Source organism: Fopius arisanus, unplaced genomic scaffold, assembly GCF_000806365.1.
Source record: "Fopius arisanus strain USDA-PBARC FA_bdor unplaced genomic scaffold, ASM80636v1 scaffold00026, whole genome shotgun sequence".
Lineage (NCBI taxonomy): Eukaryota > Metazoa > Arthropoda > Insecta > Hymenoptera > Braconidae > Fopius > Fopius arisanus.
In genome coordinates, this window is record NW_011887765.1 from 903,481 (window position 1) to 918,115 (window position 14,635).

At 38.3% G+C, this 14,635-nt stretch overlaps 2 protein-coding genes across 3 annotated transcripts; both read right to left on the reverse strand.

The window, feature by feature from the left end:
- Nucleotides 1-4,721: 4,721 nt before the first annotated feature.
- On the reverse strand, nucleotides 4,722-6,546 carry LOC105264963 (uncharacterized). Of its 2 annotated transcripts, none has more exons than XM_011302200.1 (6): nucleotides 6,356-6,546; nucleotides 6,017-6,194; nucleotides 5,688-5,958; nucleotides 5,261-5,417; nucleotides 5,064-5,195; nucleotides 4,722-4,977 (listed from the first exon to the last, which is right to left on the reverse strand). In XM_011302200.1, the coding sequence occupies exons 1-6, from the start codon at nucleotides 6,476-6,478 to the stop codon at nucleotides 4,822-4,824; spliced, it is 1,017 nt and encodes a 338-aa protein (XP_011300502.1). In that variant the 5' UTR covers nucleotides 6,479-6,546; the 3' UTR covers nucleotides 4,722-4,821. The 2 variants fall into 2 exon arrangements, with proteins under 2 accessions (XP_011300502.1, XP_011300501.1); XM_011302199.1 differs by having other exon boundaries at nucleotides 5,037-5,195.
- A 3,865-nt stretch (nucleotides 6,547-10,411) lies between these two features.
- On the reverse strand, nucleotides 10,412-12,138 carry LOC105265027 (uncharacterized). The gene is made up of 2 exons (NM_001414605.1): nucleotides 12,052-12,138; nucleotides 10,412-11,821 (listed from the first exon to the last, which is right to left on the reverse strand). Exon 2 carries the CDS (start codon nucleotides 11,636-11,638, stop codon nucleotides 10,412-10,414), a length of 1,227 nt encoding a protein of 408 aa, NP_001401534.1. The 5' UTR covers nucleotides 11,639-11,821; nucleotides 12,052-12,138.
- Nucleotides 12,139-14,635: the final 2,497 nt, after the last annotated feature.

Here is a 14,635-nt window from a genome sequence, read left to right on the forward strand (position 1 = left end):
ATTATCCAGTTAGATTCAACAACCACGAGTTATTATGGCTGATGAATTTTTTGCCTGATGTTGTCTGGATAATTGTGAGATTGCGAGAGGCGGAAACGCCTTCAAGATTTGTCTGATCTCCGCTCGTCTTGTGTTGCTTATCAAAAGATATTCAAATGGCAATAGTACCTCCTTGAAAGTAGTAACATTGAAGCTCATCTTGTGAAAACCGCCCGTAACCGATTCGTATAAAATTTGCATGGGATTGAGCGCGGGTGAGTGCAGAAAGGGGATGTACTTGTCTCTTTTTAAAACTCTCGGCATTTGCCCAGTGTACAGGCGACGTTGCGCATCGAATCGGACGACGACCGCCAGTGAAGAGGAACTTTTAGAATAAGGATAGAATACAGGGACAAAATCCAATCCTCCTTGGACTCTAAGTCAACCTACCAACTGTATAAACCAGTGGAAATGGACACCGTGGAGGCCAATTGGCAAACGTGAACGGTAAATCAAGATGAGAATTTTACGTAATGGACAACTTGACTACATCTTAATTAGGAAAAAAAAATTGCTTTAAAAATTGGTGGACTGGGAGTAAGAGGGAGAGAAGATGAAAAAAAAATTTAAGCAGGGACTATTCTTTTTATAGAGATCCTGGATGAAGTTAAGAAGCTCGTTGTATACTCATTAACGTCCCTCTGAGGGCTACTCTTATGCACGAGGAGGGATAAGAGATACGACTGTATAAACCACCACAGAACCACTATTTATCTTTAGGATTCGTGGAAGGTGAATCCGTTTGAAAAACGATTTATATTCAAAACCCCTTTTTCCCCGGGTTTACCCCATGATCTTGATCAATTGACGGTAAGAGTACAAGTTATAAAAATAATTTCATTGAGGTACTGTTTACACGATTTATGTCTCTATTTTGGATCTCATTCGCTCTTTGAATATCGTGCATTCACGTTTGGTACCTAATTCCCGAGTTTGATTCGCATGAGATTCAAACACCAAAGTGTTGCGAGAATTGTACGACGACTTAACTTGGACGCTCATTCTGGGCGACATAATTAATGCCCCACGGGTATGGTAATTGCCACCCCTTCTGGGAAAATTGATGATCTTCAATGCGGGAGCAACGGCGCGCCGCCTTAATTGCCCAAGGATTTACTCCTCTGACCCTAGATCATTTTGCATTATCACGAATAACCACGCGAGACCATATTTTTCGGTTTTTATAGACATTCTTTCAGGCATTTTTTTTTTCTTTTTTTCGAGGAATCGACTCTGGATTTTTGGGGATAATTGAATTGACGGTCAGCGATGACTCTTCGATGGGTAAATAAAAACAGATATACCCGGTGATTTTTATTAATTGTAACGAATGAGAATTTTTTGATCAAATTTATGAATTATTTAATGCTGTGTAGGTCATAAAAATCGAAAAAGATGGTTTTTCGATGTATCGATATAGGATCGGTCGATCTGATGCAGTAGGTAACATCCGAATTCAACTATCAATGCAAAAATTTTGAACGGTGTAACACCAGAGGCCCAGACTGACCCTCGAATTTCGTATCCACACGTTCCACTTCCGAAGGATGATTAACGATGAGATAATATCCCCTGGTCTTCGGCTTGGGGACTTTCTACTTATACCTTGCGACAGCCGACGGCGCCGCCAAGAAGACATATAAAATAAAAAGAAGAAGTCACCAGGAGAGCCGAGGAAGAAACCATGCTGCACGATATTGCGATAGGTCAGTCACGGCCATTGTATAAAGTTGTCCTGCTCACTCCATTCGGAATTTTAGATTTCTCCTCTCTTTTTGATTTATCGCTTCCGCAATATTGGCCAAGCCACGGATTGCGACAAACACTAGGTGACATATTGCATGACATGTTTTGTATTACGAGTGTTATTTCCATTTTTATTCACTCCCTCCACGAATTTGGCGCTCGCCAAATCTATAGTTGATTGTTGATATGGCGCAATCACCCTACATTGCGTATTGGATTTTATAACTTTCACTCCCGTCAGTTTTATTATATTCCAACGGGATTTGTTTCGACGCCTTGTGTTTGCCTGGTTCATATATTGCGTTATTTTTATTATTTGTCGCGACAACAATTTAATTACATTAAATATGTACTCCGAATTTCGGTTTACAGTAAACAGCCGCGTGGGTTAAGACTCAGATTAATGATGGAATTTTTTTCATTTGACCTTCAATATCAAATAATTGAATTTGACCCGTGATATTGAAGGCGATGGGTCAAATGATGTGCGTGAATCATTGACCAACAGTAATTAATCAATGAATCATAATTGAATATTAGAAATAGAATTGATCTAGGGAAGACAAAAAAATGTGGGTACCCAAGTTAAAGCTACAACGGTAAAATCAGAGTTCTCATAAAGACCCAGGATTATAATGAAATTCCGTCATCAAGAATATAAATCAACACAACGCGCACTGCCCCTTAGCCAACTACCTATGCTAATTCACCCCTGATTTTTACTGTTTTCATCATCCTGGATGTATCGCAGTGAAATCATCGCCCCGAAGGCAAAAACTCCAGGTACAAATTATAATCGATAAAATTTCGATTGTTGTTGATTGGAATTTTTTAATTCTCTTCCGAGGTGATTAATCATCGGAGATCAGGAATTATGAAAAGGCCCTTACACTCGAGAACAATGTGGCTTTTTGTACCAGTGAAAACTGCCCATTAATTATTTTCTCTCTCAATTTCACTCTGTGCATATCAAAATAAAGGTTTTCATCGATCATAAGGAGCTCTATGCTCACAATGCCCCGGGGGAGGTGACATTAGCATGTCAACTCACATCATGCCCTTTCAGGATGACGAAAAGTCTAGCCGGTAATATTTACAATGACTGAACAACAATCGGTACAAATATCTGCATTCTTTTCCCTCTCTCTTCACGAATTCTGAATTGATGCTCTTCACCAACGCATATCATCCGATCATCATCAGCCGGTCGTATACAAATTTGGATCGCAATCCGCTGACGCAATGGCGCCAGCAATCACTGGGGGAATAAGAAAAAAAAAATAACGAAGAGAAAGGAATATCTGTTGAAAATCATCCGCGAGGTTCAGCAAGCGCGGTCTATTGAACATTTTTATTACAAAAAATATTGCAATGATCGCGAATTATCATGTGATATCCAATTTCCAGGATTCAAATGAAAATTGCGAGAAGATCTAGCACAGAACGGTGTCCTTTCCCTCATTCTCTCTTTCTCCTGCAGATAAAATTGGTCTCGAAGATGATGAGGACGTCGAGCACGCGTTCTCTAAGAAATTATTAGGGCTTAGAAGCCGTGACTTGCAATAAATATTTAGGATTAAATCGAGTGATTGTTCATTCTGAATAAATTCGGAGGTACTCCTGGTGATATTTGGTACAGCAATGGTGATGAGTAAATAGAAAATTTATTATGATTTTAATATAACAATTTTGCAAGCGTGACTGTGAGGCAAAAAATGAGGAATAAAAAGATTCTCGTATAATGGTTTTCTCAAAGGTACATGCTGACCGATTATATCGTCGTGTGTGGGCTCTTGTGGTTGCCCTCCCCTTTCCTGCATGTAAGGGGTATAACATTGACTTTCTCATGCTATATTGTTCAACGATGTTGACTAGAGACTTTATAAGCTAGCTACTACCTGCAAGTTGGCTCCCGGCCGCTCCATAACGATTCCACAACAAAACAAAATAACGATAAGGAAAGAAACATCATTGTGGGTGTGGAATGGGGCAAAAGTTGTTATGGAAGTTTTTGTTGATGTCCTGAGAAAATATGAATAGGATCTTTCTTTGGCGTTGATCATTCTTACATGACTCAAACGTTGTGGAAACAATTATTATGAATTCCTTTCGGCTTTCAGGAATTTGTGGAATTTTTCTTTTAGGAATTCGCACAAAATTGTAAGCAAGAAAGAAATTTCTTCAAGATTGTTTCAAGCTATTCATGTCTGCTATCGGAGGCGATAAACCCCGAAATAATATAAAAATGATATCAGAAGTCGTGAGTAATTTATAAAAATAAAATGACGGATAAGATAAATAAGTTAAAGTCATCCACAGATTTTTTGATATTCACAATATTGAATCATGAAAAGAAAATTCATTATTGCAAGCACCATACGCAATTCAAAATAAATATTCCCTCGGAATACTTAAAATATAAATAAACAGCCTGTGGAAATAGAAGTGATTGATTTGAAAAAAAAATTGTCGTCGTGACGTATCAATCTCGTAATTTTCTTTGAGTCCCGACAGGAATTATTGTTCATTACATCAGAATAGTGAGAAATAAATCGATGCAACAATGCCTCTCTTGTTTATGATGAATGTTACGATTTTCTCATCGGTTTTTTTTTCATCGAGCAAAGCAGAGCTATTATGCAATGAGCCATGAATAAAGAGCCGAACAATATGTGACTGTCGAAATTTTTTCTAATATCACTTGGCTATCCTTTGAGGGACATTGTTTATATTCGAAAGATTAATGGTACTGAGGGTAGATGAAAGACGAGCATTACTCTGTATTAAAAGAAATGGAGAGTCACTCTGTCGTAATGCGAAGACTCCGGACCCCTTACAAATGCTAGAAATAAAGATAAAGTGGAACAAGCAAATCCAGCAATTTCAGTTAAATAAATAGAACAATTTGTTAATACAGTGAATTTAATCCCTAAAAATCGGTACAATTGCTGTAATTATCATCATCACTCTCGAAATTCTCTCGATCATTAATTGCGATCATTAATTATGATCATTTGTTATCAAGTAGACGAAGTTTCACTCGAGATTGAACTCAGGATGGAGTACGCAATTCATTTGAGGATTCCCATGAAGAATTTCATACAGAATTATGTAATTATCACGGAGTTGAACCATTCTGTGCCACAGATTGAGGTGTGTCAGGTCGTCGTTGATTCCGGATCCATCAGTTGCCTGTGGAGTAGAAAAATCATTAACTGGTAAGACTGGTACAATGGAATAATAGTGAATACTTTGTCGGCATCACGAGCGCGATTGACCTGGAGGTACTTGAGGTGGAAGAAGAGTTCATAAGCCCAGCAGTCGATGGTCTCTGTATTTCTGGTTGCATTGGTCAATTCGATGGACGAGTGACAGCCACTGGTGGTCAGGGCTTGCAGCCACCGTTTCAGCTTGAATTCGTGACAATAATTAATTTAGGGGTTATTAATTGAGAGACTGGGGGGGTGATCGTTACTATTGTGGTGTCGGATATCAGTTGGACAGCTACTGGTCTCATGACGCTTATGAAATTTCCAACTGCCGTATTGTCTTCTTTCAGGGATGTCACAGATGCTGAGAGGGAATTACTTGAATTGGCACTCGGACCGCACTGGACACTCCTCAGTTCTCGTCTGCTCAAAGAAAATAAAAAAAAAACATTTTCCAAATCTAGTTATCACTTTATTTCGGTCTTCTAAAGCTGAAAACGCCGATTTTTTTCTATAGAAATCTCACGAAAACGAAAGATTTTTCAAATCGATCTGTTGTACCTCATGATCTTCAATGATTAATTAATTTAATTAATTGAATTAAGCTTTCATGGGAGTTGATTATTAATTTGAAGGGAATTAGATCGATTTATCGAAATACTATTCAGTCGATTTTTTAAATAACGAACTGACCTCTGAAAGAGGATTGAAATAATCCTCTGCACAAGATACAAAGACGGAGCTATCACCATATTTTTCGTGCAGATCGCCAATTTGCTGGTGAAGAAAGCCAGGAGTTGTCCAAGTGCACCAGGTTGGCGTCGATTTACAAGGCCCCGTGATCGGTGAATTTTGTAATATCGCCGTTTGCATATGCCATGCCGATTTCTCCCACGTTCAAACGTTGATAAAGTGCAGTAGCTCGTCAGAGATGTCAAATCAAATTTCGATTTCTCAATGCGCCCTGAACAAAACTTACCGATCAAATCCCACGATTTTTGCTCATTAATTTGAGAGATTACCTTGAAAATCTGGAGCTGACGTGACATTATATTCCCCGATGCCAGACGATATCGATCTAGATCCCAGGAGTCTGTCGATCGTCTCTGCGTCGACACTTCCGGTTTTGGGTGTGTAAATCTTGATGATGCCGTTGAGATCGCCGACTTTTCTTGGGAATTCCTCCAAACACTTGAGTGCCTGCAAATCATGAGAAACGACAACGATAATGTCTGGAGACTGACGCAAATGTCAAAATCCATAGTTACAAGATGAATGGGAAAGTTGGTGTGGATTAACAGTGAAATGTCTCTCATGACGCGAATCTGTCGCTCGGTGGAATAAATTCCATAACCCATTACCTCTTTCTGCAGGCGATCTAGGCAGGACGGCACGACTTCCTGATCCTTCCCTGTGTTTGATATTTTTCGCATTTTTTTATTTAATGGGCTAGCAGAATATCCCACGTGAATTTCGACACTCATTCATATTGAATAATCCCGGAATATAACGATCTGCCGATCGTATCGGTACGACTCTTTGAAAATGTCAAACAATTGATCACCTCAATGAAGTTTGTGCATTATGAGAAAATATTTGAATGAAAAAACTGCCTCAACCCAGACTCACGAAATTGAAACCGATATGCAAAATCGTTAAAGAAAATAGAAGAAACCGGATAATTGTATTCACAGCTTCTGAATTGCGTGCGTTATCGTGATTGATGACGATATTGTTACTATTTATTTCTTTCATTTTGTTATATAGGGAGAATGTTCATAAAATTCGCTGATACCAAGGGCAAAGTGGCTGACGGAAAAGATTCAATCCAGCCTCTATCCCTAGGATCTGCATTGTTTGAAGATGATGGAATATTCATTGTCGATCGACATCCCACACAAGAGACATCACAAGTTACTGCTGACGCTATCATTAGTATAATTAAATATGCAGTGACGGAAATGGTGAGGAAGAAAGCACCTAGTGACGAAACACTCGACGTTTATTTACCACGAATTCACCCTGACATGTTTCAAGAAGCACTCACTCAAAAATCTATCGTCGACATCTCACCTATCGTAAGATTGCATTATCTGTAATAACAAATTATCGAACAACATAAATATTCCCATCACTTACTGCAAAAACATCGAAATAAATTATGCATATTAATATGCGAATCTGGAAATATTTATTGTTGCAAATTTATGATGAGAATTGATTTTAAAAAATCTGGTAGACTCTTGGTGTGAAATCTTAAGAATATTTTTGAGTTGTGACAAAAATTAAGTTCTCGCGACGATCGGCAAACTTGTAGATTTCACGTACCATTTGCCATTGTTGACAGCTGTAATTACACCGGACAACTGATTTTTTCGCGATTTATTCGGAAATCCCGTGAAAGTATAATGAAAAACGAGCAATGGCTGATGCTCGTGTTCCTTTTCCTCTTGATCTGAAGAGGAAACTATGAGATCGACGTCGAATTCCAAGTGTTTCGCAAGCTCGAAAATATATTCTTCATAACCATTTGTTTGTAGCCGATGAAGAAGATTGGAAAATTGTAGATTTTGCGGAGTAGGCGGTGTTCTCAATCGCTCATACAATATATCGGTGTGCAAATAAAATTCTAGAGCGGAATCTGTGCTGTCAGGATATTGCAACTCAAATGCCTCACGGGTGTATTTGAATCGGGACACATTGATGCACATGATCGGTACTTTATTAGCGTATGCTAATAGAGTTTCAGAATTACTTTTTGTTAGAGCCAGGGAAACCAAAGCTCGATCATCGCACACGCTTTTGTAATGCAGCGGTTTTCGTGTCTCAATGTTGCAAGTAAAACCGGTATGTTGTTTCGGGAGAAAATCGACTTTTGGAGTCCAATCTGGCTGCTGGTAGTCCGAACTAAATAGCTTTCCCCTGCGAAGAGCCTGCTGGTTGAGAAAATCATAGAAATTCATTTTAAAATACTACATCAAATACAATCAAACCACAAAGTCCGGAGAAAACCTCTCCCACAACCCAAATGCCAATGATTTTTTTAAAACAAAAACGAAAATCTTTATAGTCTCAAATCCACTCGAATCGTAAATTGCAGATTGCCAATTGCAATTATTCAAATTTATTTTTGCAAGATTTCCCGATATGTAGGACCTATAAATACTGAATTTATATATATATATATTTTTTTTTAATGGATATGTAAAATATGTAATGAGTATTCATCTTTATTTTACTCCAAGAAAAATACAAGATCTCCGAAAATAAATGCAATTAGGTCCTCGTGCAGAGGAATTTTTTAAGGGATTTAATGTTTCTGTGGGCAAGTATTGAAAAAATCGACAAATTGTGCAAAAATTCTGGAGCAGTAGTTGCGGAAAAAACCAGGAATTAGAAAATTCCAGTTGCCCACAGCAGAATCAAAAATCCCTTGTCTATCCGCGGCATTTTAATAGGGTAATTAAAAATCTATAATGAATGACTTCCATTACAATCGGTGATGACGTAATTTCTCAATTTCCTCCGTTCAATTTCAATTATCCTGACATCAAAATAAAATCGTTATTAAAGAGATATTAACAATTTATGAAGAATAATTAGTGAGGAAGTACTGGAGGAAAATTGATGCTTGTATTTATGCTGTTAATTTAGTAGTCATGATCGCGTCTGATAAATCGAAGATTAAAAATTCATTAATCACGAAGAGTATGATGCAAGGTGAGAATAAACGAACGATCGAGGAGACGGAAGATGAACTTCCGGTCTCTGATAAGAGGACAACGGATCCAGAGGGGGTAAGAAAAAAAAAGAAAATAGCAGTGCCAGGTGGTGAGGCGATTGTTAATGAGAGATCGGTAAAATCAAAGACCGGAGTTTTAGAACCTGAACTCACATATTTTATTCGCTCATACTTCGATATTCTCTTCAATTCTACAACTCAGAGTAAATTGATACTGTTATCACGTAATATAGAACAGAGCGAGTACGCCATACCGAATATTGTAGCGAATATTCTTCAGTACAACAACATTGTCTTCTCAAAAGTGACAATGTCTTCGTCATCGATAGCTCTACCGGAACCGGTATGGTATGACATTGATTTACCAAACAGCCATCTACATCTTTATCTCTACTCACCCATGTATGATGAATTCTGCGTTAAATTGAGTGATAATCCCGTAATTATGGCGTCGGGGATTATTCCGATTGAGAATTACAATCCGATCGATGTGCATCCACAACTGAGGGATATCGATACAGCGACTATTAATTGTTCGATCGTTTGCGATCATGTGGCGCAGCACATTATTTCCGATATATTTAATCCCTTGAAACCCGATGGCGCTGATATTCATGCGAAGTACAACGAACATGGTACCACTTTGCATTCGATTTTTGATATCACTGCTTTTGGAACTGAAATGGATAATAAAAATTGCACCAATTGCTTCACTCTCTTCAATACTTCGGGAAAAAAATTAGCTGTTGATTCAGTGCTCGACAATCTTATGCCGCAAACACTCTCATTTGATAAGAATTAATTAATTTCGATTTGGAGAGTGAGCGAGGAGAACACCTGTCGAACTGTTCGATAAGTGCATTTTTTCATAGCCAGTTTTCAGTCAATATCTCGGAATGGAAGGAACATAACGAATTTTTTGTATTAACATTTTTTGTAGAAAATAATGAGAGCTACAAAAAAGATATTCATAAAAAAATCGTCATCGTCCTTCGATTTCGAGATATTCGGGGGAAACTGGTTGTGAAAAAAATGTACTACCGATTTTTCGGAATGATTCGGTATAAAAGGGGGAAAATCAGGAGCTCATGAGTTGAGAGTATCAGTCGCTGCTGAATCATGGCAGAAGTCATTGGGACAATCATCGTCAATCCGTTTATTCTTAATTCAACGAGTTGTGAGTTGTATGTTCTGTATTTGATTGCTCTGGATATCGACCGACGGTGCAGATCATTTTTGTTGGATTCTGGTGCTGATAAGAAATTTGTCGAAGTTGCTGATCTTCAGGTTTTCATTCATGATGGAGCTTTCACTTCGATCGAGTACCGAGCGACACAAGGGCATGGATATCGTTTGCCCCGTATCGAGAACGAATAATTCCAGTGAAAAAAAAACGATAAAACTTAAAGATTTTTAAGAATAAGAAAAATCCAGAACTCAGGACCTGATCTATTATTTATTATATTTCCATTTTTGCTGTAAAAATAGAGAAGTAATTAATGACAAATTGAATTGATCGATTTTATTATTAAAAACGAAAAAAATCAATTCCGTCACTTCACCAACATAAAATTGAATATAAATTTATTTACACACACACATACATTAAAAAAATTCCATCTATCAATGAAATTCTCAGCAAAAACTATAAAAATTAATAAAATAGTAGTTAGCCTCATCCAATGTTATTCATCAGGCGACGAATGGTCACATTGCGTCCATTTTTTTTAGGTGCATGAAGTGGCCTAGGCCGTGAATTATGGATCGGTTGTCTGCATGCGATATCATAGTAATTATGTCTCCGTTTCTTCACAAACATCCGCAACTGCTGAGGAATCTTGAGACTCTGCGATACATCCGGATTATTGATAAATCCGCGTACATCGCGCAATCCATTGCAAAAAGCGCAAAAGGCGTCTTGTCGTACACAAAAAGGTAGAGGATTGAAATTACCCCTACCCCGATGTATCGTGATAGCCCTTGAAATACCTCGAGTGCACTGATAAAACGGTTGATACTCGTAATTCATAAAAACGGAGAAGGCATCACCGGGTTGTGCGCTGTAATAGACTCGCCGTGGTTTATGAATTTCAATCATCTCCGCGATGTTGCTGTGAAATCCGTGAATCGCGTAGTCAATGACTCTGTTATTTTCGATAATTATTGCTGAAAAATCGCAGTAACGATAAACACCGGTGCTGCTCTGTTTGATACGTCCGGAGTCCGCGTCGTTTTGTTGGCCCATGTACATCCAGGATGAGTCGTACTGCCGTTCAAAATGATCATCACTTCGATAACGCGTGTATTTCGATGTCGAATCGAGAAACGAACTCGATCTATCGTACTGCGTAAAATTCGTTTTGTTGTATTTCACCCCAAATATTGCAAATTTTTCCGTTCGTCGGTGATTGGGTATGAGCAAGTTATTGAACTCATCCTCAAATGGCATTGGAATTTTGACGTACGGTTTTGCCGGTGGCCACACATGAGCCGCAAGACGATCCGATAGTGTTACATCAATTGGCACAAGAATCAGCTGATTATCCACGAGAATTGCTATGAATTTATTTACTCTTGGTGTTATGGAGAGTTTTACGAGTCTCGATATCTCGTTTCGGACTTCCAAGTCATCTGCCTGCAGTTGATAAGGATTGTTCGATGGAGGGATTGATATCGACTCCAAGACATTGCTTTCCAGGATTTTTTTGAGATTTATCTTTTCGTCCCGGGGGAGGGTATTGATTATGATATTGATGTTGTCTTCGGCGTCCTCGTCCTCGCTGAGATCATCCACTTTAACGTAATTCGATGAATTCGATTCTTCAACGTCGAGAACTTCCAAATCAAATTTAGTGTAATCGTAATCCAAAAGACTTATTGAATCTTCCGGAGTGATGTCCATTGCTCGACTGACTGCTTATCCTCTGGTGATTTCTATTTTTAGAGATTACTTAGGGACGCCAGCTTTTTTATTATCATTCACTCAATCAATAATATTCCACGAGCGAAACATTCAATATCAGAGAAAAATCGATTGCAGAAAATTTCAGGTCATGCGCAAATGAAAAAGATTTCCAGTGAATTTCTGAAAAAATACAAGTGAAAAATTTGAAATGTTTATTTAATTATCGGGTCTGTTATGAAAAGAGTGCGACAAAGTCGCGCCATTTCTCTGAAAGCTGCGAAATTCACAAAGAATTTCTTGAATCATAACGTGGAATAATTTTCACGTAACATTTCGTAAATCTCAATGTGTGAGGAACCCAAACGAGAATTATTTAATTATTTATTGAATTATTTAATAAGTCTAATTACCCCAGATTAAGTAGTATCGCTGAAGAAAAATGGAGGCAAACGTTAGCGGCCGTTGGAACTGTCACGTTCACAAATCATCGAAATGTGAAATGGCAATCATGAATGAAACTCTTTATCATATAGTAGCCGTGAAAGAAACCACATCTTACGCCCAAAAAATGTACAACACCCGCACCGAGAATGACGAATTCTGGGAGAAATTACCGGACGGAATGTACTTCACACCAATTGCTCACTCAAATTTAGCGAATGATTACGAGATATTTAAAATGATCGTCTCGATATTTCACGATCTCGATTCTAATTTCCTGTCTTTCAATGAATTTTCCAGCCCCTCCGATTTCGTACACTCTCACATAATAACTGACGGCCAGAAGCGCTTGACTCTCTGCAATAAACATTTACTCGAATGTGTAAAACGTAAACAACCGCAGGTGAAGTACACGAGTCCTATGTGGTTGAAGAATGTGGTGAAAGCTCTCTTTCCTAAAGCAACGGATCCAAAAAATATTCCCACCAATACACCTCCTTGGGCCCTTCAAATCCTAAATATAAACGACACATCCTAATTCATCACTCCATCCTGATATGCGTGAAGCAACTCTTCGTGGTAATTATCCAAAGATAATTAATCAAATTTCATTTTAATTTTTTTTCGCAGCTTGACTCACTCTAGATGCCAATAGTACTGATTAATTAATTATTTTTATTTCTGTTTGATCTACTATTTGTTGGGGATTTATTATTTATAAATAATTGTGTTGGTTTATGCTAGCATGATAATGTTAATTTAAATTGTTGATTTTGGCTGAAATCATTAATTTTTGAGAATAATTAAGAATCGGTAGAAAATTGTAATAGCAAAATTATTCAGTTGTTTTATCAAGTCGTTCAATTGGATAAATAGAGAGAGCCACGAGGCTGATGATTAGTCGTGAACTAAACGTGCAGCATTGACAAATGGAAAATAAAAAATTGGCCAGAATCATCATCTCAATTTGTCCCTGAGTTTTACCTGAATTTTCTGATCTGCACTGGTAATTCCAATGAAATGGACAAAAATGAAAGAGTCACACTTTTGCGAGCGATTTTCGCCGAGGAAGAAGCACTTGCACCATCAGAAGCAAACCAAACAACCAGAAAGAAGAATGTGGACGCTCCTGTCATCGCCCTGTCATCACCGACATCAACGATTCCATTGTCAATCGATTCAGCTCCATCACGCAACAAAGACTGCGCAAAAATCAAAAAGACGGCATTACACAATCTGTCAAAAGGATTCAACTACAAAGAAAAACTCCTAGTATCCGCCTCAACTCGAAAGAAATATCAAGAGCCGCGTCGTGTTATCATGGCTTATCAGCAGCGAATAAAGCGTCAAATGCGTGAGAATAAACGCTTGGCAGAGCAAAAATTGGCAGAGCTGGAGGCACCACCGCCAAGACCGATGATTTCAGAATTCCAAGGGAACGATTACACAATAGCAAACGCAAAATTCATCAGCTCGCGTGGCTTCTACCTGTCAAAATTCGCGGATTACACAGTCCTGACGGACTCAGACTTCTCCCTATATCTCCAATACGCGCCACGATCACTGAAATCTGTCCTAGAATCCCGATGGAATTACGTAATGCACATTGGCGACAAGATGACACCACCACTGACACGCAATGATTTGTACCTGCGTGTAATTGAAGGGCAAATACTTGGCTACAAATTTATGGAATGCTCGGTGGAGGGAAACGAGTCTGTCTACTACGGAGTTGTACCATCGGTCAAAGTTGCTAATATCGATAGCAACGATAGACTTTGTCGTTTTTCTATGATGTCAGTGTATCCACGCAAATTGTATATTCATTTGGAGCGCCAAATGGCGTGCATGTGCTCGGATGGATGTATTCAGTGGAAAGGACTTTATGCTGATAATGTCAGAACATTTACAACGTGCGGCAAGCGAATACCATGGGACGATGTCTACGTGATGATGGGTGAACTCGATGAAAATGGCATCGAGAGTATAAAACAGCCACGCGAGTGCTACGTTTGTGCTCAATGCTTCAATTGCAGCAAGAGTCTGTCGTATTGTCGCAAACATCAAATTTGCAAACACAGCCAGTCAGTTTGCTTCGATGGACAAAATACATCACTCATCTCCGCTATAAAACCATCTCGCATAAAACGATGTCGCAAAGGCCAATTGTTTGAGTAAAATCATCCACAGTCTATTCACTAATTTATATAAACATTCCACATTGATTCGACGTGAAATAAATAATCCAATGAATATTTTATTGACTCTGAATTTACAAATGCAGAATAATAATAACCGCACTGGTCTATGAAATTTTATTTTGAGGTTCTGATTCTGGGGTTTTATTTTTGTTTTCATTTCTTTCTTCATTTTCTTTTCCATTTGATTTTTCATTTTCTTCTTCATTTTCCTCCTCGTGTTCTTCTTCAGTGTCAGGAATTACAGGATTTTCAGGATTTTTTGGAACTTCAGGAGTTTCTTCGGGAGCGACTTCAGGAACTTCCGCAATTCTTTTTTCTGGTAGAGTTTGAGGGGAAAGAAGCAGACGAACCT